The sequence below is a fragment of the Myotis brandtii genome, unplaced genomic scaffold (genome assembly GCF_000412655.1).
Source record: "Myotis brandtii unplaced genomic scaffold, ASM41265v1 scaffold339, whole genome shotgun sequence".
Lineage (NCBI taxonomy): Eukaryota > Metazoa > Chordata > Mammalia > Chiroptera > Vespertilionidae > Myotis > Myotis brandtii.
In genome coordinates this window covers 1,499,479-1,519,908 of record NW_005363061.1, presented here as the reverse complement: position 1 = coordinate 1,519,908, position 20,430 = coordinate 1,499,479, and the positions used below count along the sequence as shown (strand labels likewise).

At 46.0% G+C, this 20,430-nt stretch overlaps 1 protein-coding gene across 1 annotated transcript in view; it reads right to left on the bottom strand.

Annotated features, from left to right (window-relative positions):
* Window positions 1–9,844: 9,844 nt before the first annotated feature.
* ENTHD1 (ENTH domain containing 1) overlaps window positions 9,845–20,430 on the bottom strand; it is a 106,113-nt gene continuing 95,527 nt past the window's right edge. The window contains exons 5-6 of the mRNA XM_005871396.1: window positions 18,114–18,509; window positions 9,845–10,458 (exon numbers count right to left, since the gene is read on the bottom strand). Of these exons, the coding sequence (XP_005871458.1) occupies window positions 9,845–10,458; window positions 18,114–18,509 (1,010 nt within the window). The remainder of the gene's footprint in view (window positions 10,459–18,113; window positions 18,510–20,430) is intronic.

Below are 20,430 nucleotides of genomic sequence, written 5' to 3'. Positions count from 1 at the left end.
GCCTCCCCCCTGCCCCCAAGTATGGCCTCCAGACCTCGGCAGCAAGTGTTCTGGCCGAACACAACCTCTCCTCTCTGGGTTGAGAGTCCCCGAGATGCTGGTGTATTTTTTTGCTGAATGGACACCCCCAGGTGTACACTCTGGCCCCCGCTGGCCTCTCCAGCCTTGTCTCCCCCCTGCTTTACTCTCTAGTCTCCGGGCTCTTTCCTGCCCCTGTCCTGTGCCCACCGGGCTCTTTCCTGCCCCTGTCCTGTGCCCACCACATCTGGGAAAGCCTCGGTATCCCCATCTGTAAGAGGGAGGATGACGAGGCCACTCAGGATTATTTCAGGGATTAAAGGCGTCAACAGGGGAAAGTGCCTCGCCCTCCTGGGTGTTTGTTGAACGAATAAATAAATGAATGAGTAAACACTTGAGGTCTGGTGCCAAGAGCGACCTGGCTTATCCAACGGTCCCTTTTGATTTGGCTTTTTACAAATCAGTCTCCGCCGGCTCGGACGTGTCTTGAAAAGCTGATAAGGCAGGTGTTTCTGAGCCCATAACATCAAGGCGGCGGTGGCCCCGGCGGTGACCCCGGCAAGGGGCGGCCCTCCCGCAAGGGACGTTTTTCAGAGAGTGTCAGCGGGGCCCTGAGCAGCGAGACACATGCCCCGCGAGGCTTCTCTCTTCTGAATGCTGCTCCAGGGGACGCAGGCGCCCAGGGGCAGGGCAGTCGATGGCTGCACGGCAGACACAAAAGCCCACGCGACGTGGGGCCTGGAGAGTCACTGCAACAGTCAATTAACGCCAGGCACAGCATTCGACCTGTGTCCCTTTCAGAGGAGACAGCCCGCCAGTTGGCTGGGTGCCCCTTGGTGGATTCTGAAAACCCAGGCGCTGAGAAAGGCTGCTCCTTGTCAACTAATTGAACCACAAAGTCAGCGCAGGAAGCACCAACTTGCGGTGTAATTGCCTGCGTTACACGGTCAGGTCAACTGAAAGCCCCAGAAGCGTGTGAGGTCTGCGGGAAACATAGACATGGAAGGAGGGGCTGATCTTTATTGGGCATCTACTATGTGCAAGGCAACGTGTGGGCATTTTTTATTGAATTCTCACAATAACCGGGCAATTAACTTTCGATGCAGGTGAAGGAACAGAGGCTGAGGCACAAATCAGCCCTGTCTGGCCCCCAGACTGTGCGTGTCCATGAGCCTGCAGAGCCTGCGTGGTTGAGAGGCAAGACTAGGAGGACTGGCCTGGGGGTTCGCTGCCTCTCAGGACTGGATCGATCCTGGGAGATGCCTGCGGGAGGGCCTGTCTTATTGGCATGTTTGTTCACCTGTGAGGAGAGGAGACGCTACGTGTGGGACAAGGGGTCTGTTATGGGCTGAATTGTGTCTCTGAAAAAATAAACATTGAGTTCTGACCCCCAGGACCTCATACGGTCCTAGTCCAATATGACAGGCATCCTGATAAAAGGGGGCCTTTGGACTCAGAGATGGACACGCACAGAGGGGAGGCATGCAAAGGGACACAGGGCAAAGGCCAGGGGGAGGCAGAAGCTGAGGAAGGCGGAGGTTGTCGGGCACCGAAGCCAGAGGGAGGCCTGGAACATTCCACTCAGCCCTCAGGGAGCACCAACCGGCCAACACCTGGCCCCAGACTTCTGGCCTCCAGAGCTGTGAGACCTCACACTTCTGCTATTTTAGGCCCCCAAGCCCATGGTGCTTCGTTCTGGCAGCTCTGGGACATGAATGCAGGGGCGTGGCTGTGGCTTCTGCTCTCTTGTTGGAGCATTCGGCCCTGGCTGGCTTGGACAGGCCACTCACTCAGCCAAGCCAGCCGACCTCCCGGTGGGAGGGCTTTGGTGGCAGCACCCGTATCACCAGCATTGCCCCCGGAAGTGCCCCCGCCCTCGGCCCCAGGGAGTGTGGTGGGGACAGTGTTCTCATCCCATTTCCCGCCCGCTGTGCTGCGATGCCCAAGGGGCCGGCCAGCCGTCCACGGAGACCCAAGAGCAGGTGCCCAGTGACCAACTACAGGGCGGACTGCACACACCGGAGAGAAATCCCAGATAGGCACCTGCTCACTCCTAACCCTGCCCACCACAGGGCTATTTTAACATTCTTTAAAATTGGGAATTCTTATGAATGAATGAACTCATTGCTCATTAATATTCAAGCCTCTATTTTTCCACGTGGGACTGGTGATGGGCTAGGAAGCGGCGTGTACTGCTTATGTTCCAACGTTAGACAGCAGGGGAGTCTGGCTGAGAGCCTGGGCAGGTGAGTCACCGCGGCTCACCCCGGCAATGACTGTCATTTAGGCATCTGGACAGAATCACAGGGACATCCCCCTCCCGCCTTCGGCTCATCTCAAGAATGCGAGGTGTCTGGTCTTTGTGGAACACTGTTTCCAATAACCCTGGCTTTTCAGGGGAAGACGTGGAGATGAATGAGCCACAGGAAAACACTAATTTCCACACATTAGAGACGATGGGATATGTTAATGGCTTACATTCTGCAAGATGAAGATTATAACAGACAATTTTAAGGGCAGAGGCGCCGCAGTGAGTTTCTGGCAGCTGATTAGAGTCAGGACGCATCCCTGTGCTGTCGGAGAGGAGCTGGAGGCGCCTGGCCAGCAGGAGACAACGCCTCCGGCATCCAAAACCTGGGGGAGGCCCTGGCCCTGCCGCCCAGGACTCTGTGACCTTGAGCAGGTGACAGCCTCTCTGGGGCCCCTAACTCTCCAAAGAGCCAGGAAACTAAATAGAAACGTACCCAAGTGCTTTGTAAAGTGCTCCGCTAGCGTCAGGAAGCACAAGGCCAAGGAGATTTGAACAACTGCAAGGGGACTGAGCTGTGAGCAGTAGAAACTGGAGCTAAATAACCGGCAAGCACAGCGACGCTGTGCTGAGTTGCTCCCTCTATAGCTTCCTACAACGCTTCAGTAGAGGAAATCCACAGGCCCCGGATGAGGCTTGTCAGGCCATCCCAGGGCCTTTGGCTCCTAAGCCGCAGGCCATGACTGTCCCTAGGGGGGACAGTGGCTGGTTAAGGCGGTCAATGCAGCGTCCCCTTCAACAGAGCAGTGACAATTCAGAGGCCACGCTCAGCAGTGCTTCCCAGCAAACACGTGAGTAAGCTGGTGCGGATCTGCCAGCCCCCAAGTGGCCGGACAGCTGTGCTCAGCAAACGAGGGGCTCTCAGAAGGCCGCCTCCCACCCATCCCCTCTGCAGCCGGAAAAGCCCATCCTCCCTGCGGGGTCCAGAGGCTCCCGTTTGTTTGGGGGGCACCATGTGGATGCGGATGGATGGAAGGCGCGGCTTGTGCATCTTCTGTACGGCCCTTGTCTCTCGGACACAGGAAGCTTTGGCTTCACGTTTCCTGACAGCCCTGGGGGACGGTGCCCTCTTTCACGGTCCCCAAGGGGGTCAGGAGGGGGTGTGTGTGCCTGTTGTACCTGCCTTCCATCCCAGACCCACCATCACCCCTAATCCTGCCTCTTTCAGGCTCAAATCAGCGTCTCAGCTACGTCCCATCCTGTCTCTTCTCCAAAGGCTTTGAACTGCCAGCCAATGCTGCGGGCAGCGGCTCTGTTACCGACCTGCCACTCCGCCCTGTGAAAGGGCTGGAGGCCGCGGGGTCTCCTCCCTCGCTGGTTCCCGTGTCTGGGGAATTTGTGCTGTCCCAGCTGCGGGTTTATTCCCACACGTGGCTTAATCCAGTGTGTCACTGCTTCCAATTCAGTCCTCCCTCTGTGTTCTGTTTCGGGCGTTTGGGGTTAATTCCGCCAGCTCCTCGGGGTTGGTGGCTGCTCCTGAGCCTCTGGGACCCAGGGGAGTGGAAGGGACGCAAATAGCCCCTCATTACCAGAGACGAGGAAGCTCACCGCCAGGAGATACTGCTAAGCGCTCCCACCACCTTTTTAATGAAGTATGAACATATCACTGTTAGGGAACTGCATTCAAAGCTAATTTTTGGTTAGTTTCTGTCCGCTGTTTCTGGTTGCTCTGTGTGGCTTCCAAGTGCAAATTACTACTATATTCTCCAGCGGCAGAGACCCACCAGAGAAATGGAAATTCCCACTGCTGGGCCGAGCCAGTGAGAACCGTCCCCAATTAAAACCGCACGCGTGTGGCCCCGTGACATTAATTAGGTGGAAAAAAGAGAAAACGGGACCATCTCTTCATCTCCAAACCAGCCCTTCGTGTGCTCTCGCTCTGCCCCAGCCTCTGCTAATTTGGGTCTAGACGTGAAAGAGGGCAAGGAAGGGCTAGGGGGCGGGGGGGCAGGAGCGGTGCAGGGAGGTGGACGGCGCCTCAGAAACAGGGGAACCAGTGGAAGAAGACCCAGAGGTCTGGGGCGGCCGCTTCTGCAGAGTCGTCCTGGAGTGAGGGGGGCGGTGACCAGCTGGAGAACAGGAGGCGGAAGGAGAGGACAAGTGAGGAAGGCGAGGCTCCAGCTCCTCCCCAGGAAAGCGGACCTGCCTGTCTTTCCACTTTCCTGTCCCCGCCAGTGGCCACTGCCCACCTGGCCACCCTCTCCCTGAACAGTGAGGCAGTGTGATCCAGTGGTTGCAAGCACAAGCTCCACACCGAGACAGACCAGGGCTCAAGGTCTGGCTTTGACCCTTACTACTTCCTGTGTGGCCCTGGACAAGTTCCTGAGCTTTTCTTAGCCTCTGTTTTCTCATGTGCAATGTGACAACACGAGGACCTTCCTGGTGAGGGTGTTGAGAGAATTAAAGAGTGCCTATGCCCCAGCCGGTTTGGCTCAGTGGATTGAGCGTTGGCCTGCGAACTGAAGGGTCCCAGGTTCGATTCCGGTCAAGGGCATATGCCCGGTTGTCGGCTCGATCCCCAGTTGGGGGCGTGCAGGAGGCAGCCGAAGAGTGAGTCTCTCTCATCATTGATGTTTCTATCTCTCTCCCCCTCTCTGAAATTAATAAAAATATGTATTTTTTAAAAAGAGTGCTTAGAATGCCCGGGCCGGCGTGGCTCCATTGGTTGGACGTTGTCCTGTACACCAAGAGGTTGTGGGTTCGATTTCTGGTCAGGGCATATACCTAGGATGCGGGTTCAGTCCCCAGTCAGGGCACATATGGAAGGCAACCAATAGATGTTCTCTCTCACATTGATGTTTCTCTCACTCTGCCGTCCCTGCTCTCTAAAATCAATAAGCGCCCTAGCCGGCTTGACTCAGTGGATAGAGCATCGGCCTGCGGACTGAAGGGTCCCAGGTTCGATTCCGGCCAAGGGAACGTGCCTGGGTTGCGGGCTCCCCAGTGTGGGGTGTGCAGGAGGCAGTCAATCAATGATTCTCTCTCATTGATGTTTCTCTCTCTCTCCTTCTCCCTTCCTCTCTGAAATCAATAAAGAAAGAAATAAAATAAAATCAATAAGCATATTCTTAGGTGAGGATTTAAAAAAGTGCTTAGAACGTTGTTAGCATTCAATAAGTGTCAACCATTATTATTACTGCTGTGGTAATAATAATAAAGCAGAATTCTGGAGAATTCTTCACTCATTCCTACCTCTCACCGCACCTTTGTAATTAATCACCAAGTCCCAAACTTGTGCACCTTGCCAGGGGTGCTCTGCGGAGTGAGAGCGAGGTGGGAGACAGGGCGGGAGACAGCTCTCAGCTGCAGCACAATGGGACACAGAGATTGCATTATCTCATAATGGAATTCTACTGTGTGAATAGCTGCAAATGCCTGAGGCCACAATTCTGCAATAATTACCATATCTTTGAGAACTTTCTGCACCATCAGTGAGAAAACAGAATTCAAAATTACCCAACAAAATCGTCCTGAAAACCTAGTTTCTTCTGAGCCAATTTACTCTTTTCTAAGCCTGCCTGCTGATAAAAGGTGGCATCCATATTCTGCCATAACAATAATACGTGTGGCCTCCGCAAATTACTCGCAGTTCTGCAAGAAATAAAAATCAGTTCCACATCTCTACACCCTTTTATCACGTCTCAGAAGCCACTGTATTAAAAATAAAGCGAAGCCTAGCAAAACAGCCCCCACTGCACTGAATATGTACCCCCTCCACCCAGCTGTTCTCAGGATCCCTCTTTAAAATGAGGGTGCACAAAAGGAGGGATCCTGGCACGCCCAGGAACAAACCCCTGTCACACGGAACTCACTCGGTGGGGAGATGAGTCACCAGGTCTCCAAAAACCCTTTGAAAGTTAATTTTAATCAGTTTGTGAGTGGATTTTGGGAACCCTTTACTCCTCAAATTTCTATGATGTTTTATTTCCAATATGATCCATTTCCTTGTCATTCAGTTCTTTTCTGTGATTCAGGCTAGAAATGCTACTTAACCGCTACTTACTGGGTTGCTGTGTAAGGGAAACCGAGGTGCTCACATTTCTGACCCGCAGTTTTGGATGCTGTGTCCTCAGACTCACCTGGTTCTCTCTTGCTCCCAGCTTTTGTACGCTGTTCTCTCTGCCCAGAAGATCCTCTCTGCCCTGACTCCCTGTGCTTAACGAATGTTATAGTAATAAGTTTAGTTAGTATAAGATAGTATAATCAAATTTCATATTTTCTATTAGAGTGAATTTTAAACTTTACTTAGAAGAGGAACTTAATTTGTGTGTGTGTGAGACCCTGATAAGTAACTTGTAACGCCCTGCATGTTAACTCCTGACAAATAACTTGTAACTCCTGACCAACCACTCCCTGCGTGTGCACTCCTGATAAGTACCTTGTAACCCCCTGCGTGTGTATCCTGATAAGCCCAGAAGGCCACTGGAGCACACTGATATGAGACACTGAAGAAGCCCACCATGGGGTATAAAAGAAGGACTCTCACGGCAGCAGTCAGACGTTTGTCTGCCCTCCACAGACAGCCGTTCTCCTCCCCCCTGGAAACTGCCAAACTGCCATTCCTGCTCTGCCTTTGAGCGCAGACTGTTAAGAGGCCTCTCTTCGAGTCAAGAGAGCGAGCTCCTTGCCGCGGCATATTTTGACGACCTCCGTGTGTCCCTGTCAGCGAGTGTCTCCGGGTGGCCTGCCAAGGACTGAAACCCATCAGCTCTCTGGTAAATAAACCTGTGTGATTTCTTGCATTGTTTATCTCCTGTGTCTTCTCTCGTCTTAGTTTTTGGTTAAGCTCGGCCATATTAATTAATAGTAAGTACCCTTTGACGTCTGTATTGGTATATCCAAATGAGGCGCTCTGGGTCACCTGTGCATACGTTCCCATAGATAATTGGAACAACGGACTCCTGCTTATCCTTCTGAATTCGGTTTGGACTTCATTTCTGCCAGGAAGCACGCCCTGACTCCAAATCAGAAGCACGCCCTGACTCCAAATCAGAGCCGGTTGTCACTCTGTACCAGGCGCCCCCACAGCAGCCTGTGCTTACCAAGTTCATAGGACTTACACGTTGCACTCTCATTACCCATTTACCTCTCCGCGTCTCCACTAGACTGTGACTCTGAGACAGGACTGCATCCATCTTGTTCACCATTGTGTCCCCAAAGTCCAGCAAATTACCGACTCATAGCCGGGGCTGCTTAGGTATGTAAAGGATGAACACACGAGTCATTTGACAGTAAGTAAACTGTCAAGTATTTTTATAGCTGCCTGATATGAGCCTCAAGTTCCCAAGTAAAGTACTTAAGAGAGTAACATCTAATGAAGTGTTTTAAAACTGAGATAATTACAATCAGAATATACCCGCTTTTAAGTTAAGCCAAGTTTGTTCTATTCGTTTAATGGAGTTGGCTAAATAGAAACTCAAATAAGTGCTTGCTAATTAACAAATTGCTGAATTAAAATACATGAGCTCTAGTTAAAATCTGAAGTTACCATGTGCGTGTACTAAGCACACAGTGAGTAAGGTCGTTTCTCAAAGGGATAGTTTTTGTTGTCTGCGTTATTTATGAGGTTCCTCTGAGTAAATTTCTAGACATTGGAAGCAGCACATTTTGGTGATGGGGGTGGGGAGGGAGGAGTGCTTTATCTCTGGAGGGTTTTTATTCTCCACTCTGAGCAAAGTGCAGCTCAGAAATGTCCTAGCCAGTACACAAAGGGGACACGGAATCCTTCTATCCCCTACGAATCCACTCGTGGATCTCCCAGGTGTAGGAAGAAAGCCAACAGGAGAGGTCTTAGGACTTTTTTATGCTCTATTTTACTCCATAAAGAAGTTTATTTGGCCAACATGTCATTAGTGACATTTATTTCATTAATCCTAGAATTCGTATTTCAGCTCAAAAGTTCCTTCCTTAAAAATTCCTTTGCCAGGTTAAATCCTAAAGAACCTTTCCCAGAACTATTAGCCTTTACATTTTTGAGAAAACAATTTGGTTGATCTCTGAAATTTCTCTAGAACTCAAGCTCTGTGAGGACAGGAGCTACGTCTGGTTTTGCTCACCACTGTATCCCCAGGGCCTGGAGCAGAGTCTTATGAGTAACAGGAATTGAGAAAGACCGAGGCCCGATGGGTAAATGATGGCAGAAGCCACTTTTCCCCACGGGCCCTTGTTGAGTTGCACCGATTCCAGCTCTCACTCTGATAACCCGGACAGGCGACAGAACAGAAATCGCCTCACCCACGGTGGAACTCTAGCAAGAGATGCTCCTTCCAGCAAGGTCGAACCCAATGACTATGCAATGAGCATGAATTGGAAATGAACCATCCCCTATGAGGAATTGAAGTCTGGGATTAAGCTGGGTGTTCTAGAACACTCTAACGAAGGTCTTCAAGAACCTGTACCGTCTGGCACTCTGCCCTGCCTTTCCTCCCTGGCCTCGTCTCCTCCCCTTTCCTCACTCACCGCAGCCACCCTGGCCTCCTTGACATCCCTCAAACCTGCCCAAGACCTTCCTGCTTTTGAGTCTTTTTACTAACAGTTCCCTCCAGCACTTGACTAGTTTGCATGAAAATCAATTCTGATTTGGGAGTGGCATCCAGGCATTAGAGTATTTTGTACACGTCCTGTATTTCTTCAAAATTACCAGAAATCATTGTAGCTTTTTACGGATAGCTGTTGAAACTGAGTGATGGGTACATTCAGCCCCTTAACTGTTCCATCAACCACATACAAAACAAAATGAAAGCTTCTCCAGTGACCCTCATGTGCAACAGGGTTGAGAAGCATTGACCTGTCATCCCCAAACGAGACCATCCTGCTCATAAATACAGTAATTGAGACATTTCCAGTTGAAAGGATGTTTTAATGAACTAAAAAGATACAAGAAGAAAAACATCAAATTTATTTTTGAAAATACAAGAAAAGAGAGTAAACATTTGAATTCATTTTGCAATATACATGAACAAAAACCTATTCCATGTTCTTTTTGTCTCAACTAAACTCCCAACCAATGTGGCATCCACAAGGAGGGGAAGGTTCTGGCCCTTGGTTTGCAGGACAGGAACCTGCATGAGAACATGTAAAACCTGTGCCCCAGACTCAGTCTTCCTCACTCAAGGCAAAGGCTTGTTGACAGTGATGCCCCACACAGATGAGAAGTCAAGGGCCTCTCGCTACCGGCTTCCCCCAGAGCTCTAGACTAGCCATTTCCCATGTGAGGTCTTACCATAGCCTTCACTGATGTTTAAATGTATTTTGATTTAAAGTACAGAGCATGGAAGAATGAAATTCTCTTCAGTTTCAAATGAACTAATATCTAAATCTGAAAATATTATCAAAGGTGAACCTTTTCTGTTTAAAAAAATAAACCACCCAAGTGAATTTATTGATGTGCAAGATACTGTTAATAAATCTGACAAAGAAAAATCAAACCGTCAGTCTATTTTGCCATAGTAATGAGAATCTATAGCAGGCTAACTCAGTTTCGGGGAAGTGGAACCACATGAGCTCTATCAGAAATGGTTACTGGGATGATTCTATTTGATCTGAGCTCTCCTCAGAAGACTGGGGCAGCGGCGAAGCCGTGCTGATTTGGGGGCTATTCCCACTCATTCTTACCAGATGGCTGTTGATGACACCAAGTTCTTGTATCACCATACTCAGATCTTCGTGTAATTTGACTATTGCATTTTTCACCTCCCCTAGAAGACCCTGAATGGAACTGTTTGCTTTGGGTTCCTGAGGCAGGCCTTTGGTTGTCTGAAAGCTAGAACAGGGCACAGAGGTGAAGCGGTCTACGTTTTGGGTGGAAAACCCTACCCGATCACTGCTGGAAATATGACTTATCTTCTTGTCAGCAGAATCAGAGTTGTCTGGAAGACTTTCCAGTAGATTGAAGTTGTCAGATTCTTCATCAGAAGACAGTGAGCTCCGAGGAGCAAAGGGGTGACGAGCCCTGGCTGTCTTATCTTTATCTTTAAAGGAGACAGAAGACGACTGTTGATGGGACAAAGCCCAGTAGGAAGGTCCAGCCAACATCCGGGGTAAGAGAGGAGCAGACTTGTCTGGAGAGGCCGTGTCAGGAGACGACATGGACAGAGTAGAAAAGGAGGATGTCCCCTCAGAGGTGGTTGACACTAAAATGTATAAATGACAGAGAAAGATGATGCAGCATACAAATGAGAGCACTAGCTAAAATCATTTTACAATGTCAAATCCGATCTGAAAGGTCTCAACATAAATACACTACTTAGAATTTGATGTGCAAAATAATCATAATAAACCTAAATAAACCTAAAGCAGGAAACAGAGAAAATCTAAAGATTTTCTAAAGGAAACTAAAATAAAATGACCAATATTTATCTTCACTCTCAGATCCTGACTAACATATTTTTATATTCCACTTACCAGCGAGAGTAGAAAGTCAAGTGTTACGCTCCATTCTGCTGATGGCATTTTAAGTTGACATTTAAAATAGAAAGTCTGAGAAACCTGCAACTTGTATCCCTCCTCTATTTTTTCTTCTACAGAGAATACTATGGCAAAATGAACAACCAATTACAACTATCAAAAGTTGTGAAACTAATTTTTTTCTCTCAATAGGCAAATATGTCAAGACTGAAGTCCAGTCCACCTGAGACCCAGAACACCAGCGCACGTACGCAATTAGTTTTCCACCAAGAAATTGCATGTAAAATAAAAAGCTTTCTAAATCTATTTTCCAAAAAATTAAAGATTTAATAGCATTTTAACTTTCTTTCAGGGAAAATTGTATGAAGTCTCTTCTTCAGCACTTCATTCTAAAGCATTATTTCCCAAAGTGTGTTCTGAGGAATGCTGTGTGCCTGACGGTGTAAAAAGATGTTCTGTGAACACAGGGCTTCCAAGTCAAATCAGACCGAGTGCCTGCATACTGTGCCTCCCAATGTCCGTCAGCACAGTATTTACTCATGTTTTTCCAGACTTTCTTGGACACAGAACTTTTTCTTGTCTCCTTGGAATATCTAAGTACATTCACTTATGTATTAGGTGGTATAAATGGGCTAAATCCAGTTCTAAAGTCTTTGAAATTAACTCTGGACTTGCTACTTAAATTAAAAAACAAAACAAAAAACACTTATTCTCTATAGTCATAGAACAGGGAAATCAATGCTTACCACTTAGCACCTATTACTTATATATTACTTTCTATATTATTTTATTTCCTTTACATACATCCCTTTAAACTAAATTGGACCTCTTGTAAAAACTATGGCTGGTGTAGGCGGCTTCTATTTTCTGCTTCAAAGCTTTCCAGTTCTCGGGAAAAATCCCAATCACAAAACTTTTTGGGGTGAAATGAGTCCTCTAGTGATGCAGCAGCAGGATATGAAAGGGAAGTGGGCACGTCATTGGCACATGGTCAAGATGAACCAGCACCCCTGAGAATCAGGCTGGCTTAGCCACAGTCTATCCTTGGATTAAAAAGGGGTGCGACAGTTTCCTATCACGCTAATGACGAAAGCCTCAACATGTGTGGGCCCTGAGTCGCACGACATGTCCCTGCACCATCCTCCTGTGTGGCTCCCCTGTTTCCTACACCGTGTCTTTCTCTCTCGTGGTTTACTCATTTGGGAGCAGCACATTCTCCAGCAGTTCACTGGAAAGGAATGCAGGAGAAGGAAAAGTTTTGAGAACTTGCTTGTTTGAAAATGTCTACAAAGAATGACTGATAGATATGCAAATCTTTACCAAAAAAGGGAGAGTGGGAGAAAGGGTGAGAGGCTATGTTTAATTATTAGAAGGTTGTCACAAAACCCTAGCACTGGTCCCTGAACCAGTAGCAGTGGCAGCGGCAGCACCTGGGAATTTGTTAAGGATGAGGTCATGGGCTTCACTGCAGACCCACTAAATCAGACGCTGAGTGTTAACAAGCCTCCAGGTGTCTCCGGGTGTGTTAGGTTTGAGAACTCCTGCTTTCTACTGTACCTCCACCTTTGTTTCCTCTGCAGCGGCAGCGGCTGACTAAATAGCTTACCACTGTTCACAGTTTCGCAGCTTTGATTCATGGCTACATGATGCCTTCGCTCCTAAGGAGCCACTTCACCTCTAATTGCTGCGCACCATTTACTTTTGTTTCCAAACACGGCACAGCTGTACCAGACACTTCAGGCTGCGCTCTGGGGGCATCTCCCCGCCCGCTCGGAGACCCTTCTCTGACTCACTCAGAAGTTATGTGGGTATCTGGTTAACCTTCATTCCCTTCAAGCAGTTTATCTGCAAAACCGAAACACAGCAATAATTGCAAATAAGCTGCAGTGAATGTGTGATGTATGCACACCAATTAATGCTCCGCTTGCCTGAAGATCGCACCCATGAAACGATCCCAAGTGCTTTGTTAGCTCTAACTTTATACTCACGAGTAACACCGAACCATTCTATTACAACTTTAAATTTAAAAAGCATTTAGGACTCTTGGGTGCAAAAGTAAAATGACAAATACATTTCTAGAAATATTTTAGAACTTAGCTGTAATGCAAATTTTTCTGTAAGTAGTAGGTCCTTGGTCAATTAAATACTTCAAACAGTTCATTGTAAACCACAGGAATTTTTTTTTCATTCTCCAATTGATTTATTTCAATTTTCCTAGCTGGTTCATAATGGATGCCAAGTTAGCTATACACATAAATTAAAATATTCTGATTTTGCCCAGTAGTTAAAAAATATTTTACACAAACATTCATAGCAGAATTATTCATAATAGTCAAAAGGGAAAACAACTCAAATGTCCATCAACTGTGAGTGGATAAATGAAATGTGTGCATCTATACAATGGAATATTATTCTGCCATAAAAAGGAACAAAGTATGATACATGCTATAACATGGATGGACCTTAAAAACATTATGCAAAGTGAAGGACACAGTCCCAAAGGCCCCATGCTGTATGATTCCACCATATAAAGTGTCCAGAACAGGCAAATCCATAGAGGCAGACAATAGACTAGTGGTTGCAGGAGTTAGGGAGGGGGGAGTGGAGAGTGACTGCTAACGAGCACAGGGCTTCTGGGTGAAGACGTCCAGCTAGAGGAGCTGCTGGGCTGTCTGGGGCAGGGCAGCTGCGTGGCTGTGACTTCCCGAGTGATAAGGCTCCTTCAACACGGAGCTTCTGAAGCAGCCCAACCCGTGGCTCAGGGTTAGTGGAAAGGGTTTGCAGAACTGTTTCCTATCATTTTCCCTCTTCTTTTGAGGAAATTGTTAATTTTTCCGGATCTGAAGTCTTCAGATAAGTTTTTGGGGAGTCAAAAGTTATATGCAGATTTTCAAGTGGGTGTTGGTGTCCCTAACCCCCGTGTTGTTTAAGGGTCCACTGTACTGTTTTTCCTATACACACATACTTAGGATACAGTTTAATGTATAAATTAGACACAGTAAGAAATTAATGATAATAATAAAATGGAGCCATTATAACAATATAGTATAATAAAAGTTACGTGAATGCGGCCACTTGTTTCAGGGGACTTGCAGTCTCTATATGGGCTCAATGCTTTCTGACGTGACACGCTGTCATCATTTGGAACACGTTTTCTGCTCATGTCTTCCACCCACAGATTTAATGCCTTTTCCATCCTAACTAAGCAGTTATCACCAGCTGCGGCTGGAACTTACAGTGTGAGGTGCGACAATAGAACTAGCACAAATTTCTTTTTCCTGCTTCACAATTCACGGGTAGAAGATCTGTTCTTACCACAGAGCTTAGCAACCTCAGTACACGATTTCTCTTCTTTCCTTACTAAGTCAACCACTTTTACCTTTCCATTTAAAAGCAGCACTGACTGGCTTCTCTTTGGCATATCCAAATTGCCAGCATCACTACTCTGATGCTTTGGAGCCATTACTAGGTAAAAGGAGGGTTACATGAACACAAGCACTGAGAGGCCACACAGTCCGCCTGATCACTTGGACGGCTACACAGTGACTAATGGGCAGATGGCATAAACGTCATGGGCATGTTGGACAAAGGGGATGATTAACATCCTGGACAGGATGGAGGGGAAAGCATGAGATTCCACCATGCTACTCAGACCAACATGCAATTTTAAACTTATGAATTGTTTATTTCTGGAATTTTCCATTGAATATTTTCAATTCGCAGTTGGCCAGTGGTAGGTAAAACTTTGAAATGCAAAACCACGGAAAAGGGGGGCGGGAGGCTACTGTACCATCTTCTCTATCCTCCATCATCCCGAGTGATGCCAGCGTCCATGGAGACTAGTCATCCATCCTCACCTCATCATTTCTTGAATCCTCAACCAGCCATTCCCCTGCGTATTCCTCAGAACATGTCATCACTCAGAACTGCCTCTCTCTGAAATCTTATTTTCCAAGATTACTTTCCTTCTGAATTACTCCCAGCCCCCTCATTCCTTTAAATACATCTACCCTTTGGCCTCGTTGAAACAACAGATCTAATGATCCTTTTGTTTTCTCTCACTCTACCAGTGGCTGCCTGGCTCTACCTCCTTTCTTGTCCAGTGTAGAATCCCATCATCCATCACTTTGAACCACTTTCTTGCTACCTCCTTGCTGCTGTGTCTTCTGCCTTACCTGCTGCTAATTCCTAATGCGAGAGTTAGCAAACCTCTTTCTAAAGGACCAGATAGCAAATATTTTAGGCTTTGTGGGACATACAGTATCTGTTGCAACTGCTCAGCTCTGCTATTACAGCACAAAAACAGCCAAAGACAATATGTAAACCAATTAGTGTGGTTGTATTCCAAGAGCCCTTTGATTATAAAAACAGTCAGTGGGCCCTGGCCAGTTTCACTCAGTGGTTAGAGCGTTGGCCCTTGGACAGAAGGATCTCAGGTTTGAGGGCACATACCTCAGCTGCAGGCTCGATTCCCTGGTTGGGGCACATGCAGGAGGCAACCAATCAATGTGTCTCTCACATAGATGTTTCTCTCTCCCTCCACTTCCTCTCCACTTTCTCTTAAAAAATCAATGGTAAAAATATCCTCAGGTGAGGATTAAAACTACCCAGTGGGCCAGGGTAGTTTGCCAATCCCTGTCCTAACCTTATTCCAATTTATATATCTATCTTTTCATTCCCACCCCCTGGCTGCTCGGCACTACTGGAGAAAAGCATAGACCCTATAAACTAGGATTGCTGCAAATGACCACTTCTTCACCTTATCAGTGTCTTACCAGTTCCCTCTTCCATTCTCTAGAGCGGTTATTCTAAATCTATTCCAGTCTCTCCACAGCCGTAATATCACTCCAAACTCCTCAGTCTTGGCAGGTGACATCAGACAGTAAGTTATTGAGGCCAAGACTACAGTATATGGTACCCGGAGGCTTAATACATCTTAATTATTAAAATCAATCAATGTGTCTCTCACATAGATGTTTCTCTCTCCCTCCACTTCCTCTCCACTTTCTCTTAAAAAATCAATGGTAAAAATATCCTCAGGTGAGGATTAAAACTACCCAGTGGGCCAGGGTAGTTTGCCAATCCCTGTCCTAACCTTATTCCAATTTATATATCTATCTTTTCATTCCCACCCCCAGGCTGCTCGGCACTACTGGAGAAAAGCATAGACCCCATAAACTAGGATTGCTGCAAATGACCACCCCTTCACCTTATCAGTGTCTTACCAGTTCCCTCTTCCATTCTCTAGAGCGGTTATTCTAAATCTATTCCAGTCTCTCCACAGCCGTAATATCACTCCAAACTCCTCAGTCTTGTCAGGTGACATCAGACAGTAAGTTATTGAGGCCAAGACTACAGTATATGGTACCCGGAGGCTTAATACATCTTAATTATTAAAATCAACAAAACCCTTCCCTCACACTGATACATCCTTTCTCCTCCTTCCTTACAGGCCCTCAGGATGAGGTGACTCCCTTTTTGTTCTGATTCTAGGCCACCTCCCCCAGATCATGCTCCATCTTGAGCCACCTCCCTCTTCCTCACCCTCTCTCGTCTCCTATCTCTCACCCAGTTTCCTTTCCCACAATAGCCTCTGAAGTGCCGCCTCCCTGTTTCACCTCCTCCAAATCCATTCTCCACACTCCTGAGAGAGTAATTTTTCTAAAACACATTGGTAAAGCTACTCACCTGATTTAAAACCGTTAGTGACTTGCATTGTCTCCAAAATAAAGTCCAAACTTAACCTGGCAGACATAGTGCATCTATCCTGGCTTAACTGTCCAATGTTTTCTTTTATTACTTTTTCATGTACACTTTCCATTCCTTCTCTACTAAGCTGCTTTTAGTTTGCTTATTAAATATTGATTGCCTCCTAAGTGCAAGGCACTGTGGTTGGTGCTGAGGATCCTATATAATAAAAGCCTAATATGCAAATCGACCGAATGGCGGAATGACCAGTCACTATGACGCACACTGACTACCAGGGAGCAGACGCTCAATGCAGGAGCTGCCTCCAGCCCGCAGGCCCCAGGCTAACCAAGGCGGGTGCCAGTGGGGGCCCCCAATCACCCCGCCAATCACCCCACAGAGGGAGGCGACGGGGAGGGGGGGAGGAAGCCAGGGCGCGGGGCTGGCAAGTGGGCAGCACCAGGCTGGCCAAGGTAGGTGCCAGCGGGGGCCCTCCTCCATTGCCCTGCCGGTTGCCTCACAGATCAGCCCTTATCGCTGGCCAGGCCTAGGGACCCTACCCATGCACGAATTTTGTGCATCAGGCCTCTAGTATAATAATAAACAGGGTAGATGTGGTCCCTTCCCTCGTGAAGTTGACATTCCACTTTTGGGGAAAGACATTAAAAAACTTAATGCATATATAATTATATTTAATTAGAGTGACAATTAGTGCTAGGAAGAATAATTGTAGGATACTGAGATAGCATACAATTTGGGGGGATTTGAAATAATCTAGGGGTCAGGAAATCTTGAAGAAGTGATGGTTGAGCTGACCTCTAAAGGATGAGGAAGAGTGAACGGAAAGAGGTGGATTAGAAGTCAGAGGGAACAAGAGTCCAAAGATGGTGAAGCCACATGGTTTACTTGACAAATGGAAAGAACATCAGGCTGCTGAAAAGCAGAAGCTAGACTGCTCAGGGCCTGGAAGGCTATTGGATCTTTAGGAACATGGGAGCAGCCCATGGTTTAAGTGGGGAGGATTAGTCATCAGGTCATTCTGGCTGTTCTACGGAGAATAAATTAGAGCTTCACAGAATTTCTTTGCTCAGTCACAACTTTGTATTATTCCTCAGCCTGCATGCCCTTTCTGGAAGAACAGAAGTTTAATTGTTCCTGAGAATAAATGAGAAATTCTTGGGTACTTTTGGAAACAACCAAAAGGAAGCTCTTGTTTATGCTAGTTCTTTCTAATGTGTTCTCCAACAAAACTGCTCAGAACTTGTGCTTCAGTCAAGCACTTGTCACCCACAAGGATGGACTGCCCATTAGCCCTTTAATAAAAGGGCACTTTCCCAGCTGAGAAAGTCCTCTATGGCACGCACATGTTAATACCACTGGATGGAGAGTGAAAGGAGGGAACAAGATAGGGGGGCAGAGAGCAGAGAAAAGTAAATGAAGAATGCTTCAAAAGAGCATTTATTTTTTGTTTATTTAGCACTTGTCACCCACAAGGATGGACTGCCCATTAGCCCTTTAATAAAAGGGCACTTTCCCAGCTGAGAAAGTCCTCTATGGCACGCACATGTTAATACCACTGGATGGAGAGTGAAAGGAGGGAACAAGATAGGGGGGCAGAGAGCAGAGAAAAGTAAATGAAGAATGCTTCAAAAGAGTATTTATTTTTTGTTTATTATTATTTTTTTAGACTCACCCCATTCCGTTAAGCTCTTGAGGATATCAACATCCCTCTGAGCAATGCTGGGCTGGGCTGGTTTCTGAGAGTCCTTATCGATTACAGTCCCCTTCGCTGGGTCAAACGTCTTGAACGAGGGAGAGACATAGAGTGTCTCTACAGAGGCCTGGTTAAAGAAAGTCGAGTCCGACTTGGATATTCTTACACTTGGATGGATAGACTCTTCTTTACTTGATGACCCAAATGCTGATAAAGTTGTCAATATTTCAAAATTTGTTGCATTTGACTGCTTTTCTAGAGGCATTTGAAAAGGGTTTTCTGTTACAGTATTTGTAATGGTACTCTCTGGTTTCTTGTCCAAATTCTCATTTGTCTGCAGAGATGGGTTTTTTTCTGAGGGAGTAGATACAGCATCTGTAAAATAACAAATCAAAACTGAAAACACTCTATTTCAAATCTGTTGCAATTTTAATAAATCAAAATTTTTATGCCATTACAAAATTCTCTCCTATTTAATTTTCTACTTTCTTACAGTGTTTCTCTTGTGCCTCTTTGAAGTATACCCACACTATAACTGATGCCTGAGTCATTCGAAGGCTGCCTTCTCTGAAGCACAAGGAAAGGAAAGCTTCAAACAACTTGTCTTAAAATATTTCCCCCTTCACTTACTCCTCTGTTTCTGGAACCACTATATTTTTAGTACCTTCAAGCTTTCATCTTCTACAAGATAAACTAGAGAAAATTTGGCATATCATATTGGTCTATCCTTACAGAATCCCCTGTCACACACACACACACACAGTCTTTTTCTCCTGAAATAAAAAAATGTCTTCTTGCCCCAATGTTTCAACAAAGCTCATACAAGAAAATCACTACTTTAGGTAGTGGTCTAATTTTAATAAATCCTTTGTCACATGGGAGAAAAGAGGCAATCTTTCAGAGCTGTTGTGATGATTACTAAAATGTTAAGTTCCATCTGGTCAGGGATCTTTGTCCATTTTATTCATTAATATCACCAAGTATCTGGAGTATAACAAAGTACCTGGACTACAACAGATAAATAATAGTTATTACAAATAGAAGGAACTGAAGGAGTTCCAAAGAGTTGATATTTAAGGTGGGTCAGATATAGGAATATCTCTTGAATCTATGAATTATGAGCCTGGTCCAAATTTCCAGGTGTACATTGTTATCCATACTCAGTCCTAGGGCTTGCTCTCAAATAGTTGAATATGGAAAGGAAGAAAATTATTTCTAAGGGAGAGAGAGTTCTTGAAATTAAAAGCATCACTATGTGAGAGAGGACAATAGCAAGGTTATGTCATTCGAAGCTCCCAAAAAAGAGGATACAGGAATTGTGTAATTCGCTATTAGGTGTTTGTATATCACAATGTACATCAAAACCTACCTCATAATGCACATTCATATGTTGGCAGCATCACTTTCAGGCTCTGAGTTACTAAGAAAAGCAAATTTTCTTAGACTCTAAAAACCTTCCTTTCAATTTTCATCCATAGTTGGAGGCAACCCCGGGCAAAAATGCTGCTAGTATACCAGTTAGACAATTCAAGAAATGTACAGCACTACCTCTACCAGGAATTCCATTTTTTTCCCAACCCTTTCATCTCCGAACTTCCTTATCTTTCAAAACTCAACTCAAGAATCACCTTCTCTATCTCCTTTTCTTTCCTGCCTGTAACCTATTATTGTCTATCTTACCATATCCTATTTGGAACCCTGTGAATAATACTTCATCTCCTTTATTACAAGGCTCCTCTCCCCGACCTGAAAACAGGCTCTCGGGGAGACCTTGTTAGGAGTCATCTTTGCATCTCAGCACCTAAGAGTGCCACTCCCATAGGATGTGTTCAATAAATGCTTGAGTGAAGGACAGACTGAAGCACAAGGACCAAGAAAAAGTAATGCCTTTGTTTTTCTAAGCTGAATATAGTTTACTTAGTAATGACGAAAGGAAATAGAAAACTGGTAGATGAAAACAACTTCTAGAATACACCTAATTTGCATATGAGAAAGTTATATCTAGTTGGTAAAGGTTCTGTTAAAAATACTAACATATTCCTAGTAGAATACTAGATTTATAGTATTCCAAAGTACATGAGTACATCTCTATATTTACATAAAAGTAAATTTTAGAGAAACCAAGATGGCGGCACAGGTAAACACCGGAAATTGCTGCCTCCCACAACAACTTCAAAAACACAACGAAAAGACAAAACGGACATCATCCAGAACTACAGGAAGGCTGGCTGAGTGGAAATTCTACAACTAGAAGGAAAGAGAAAAGCACACTGAGACTCAGAGGAGCTGCGGAGGT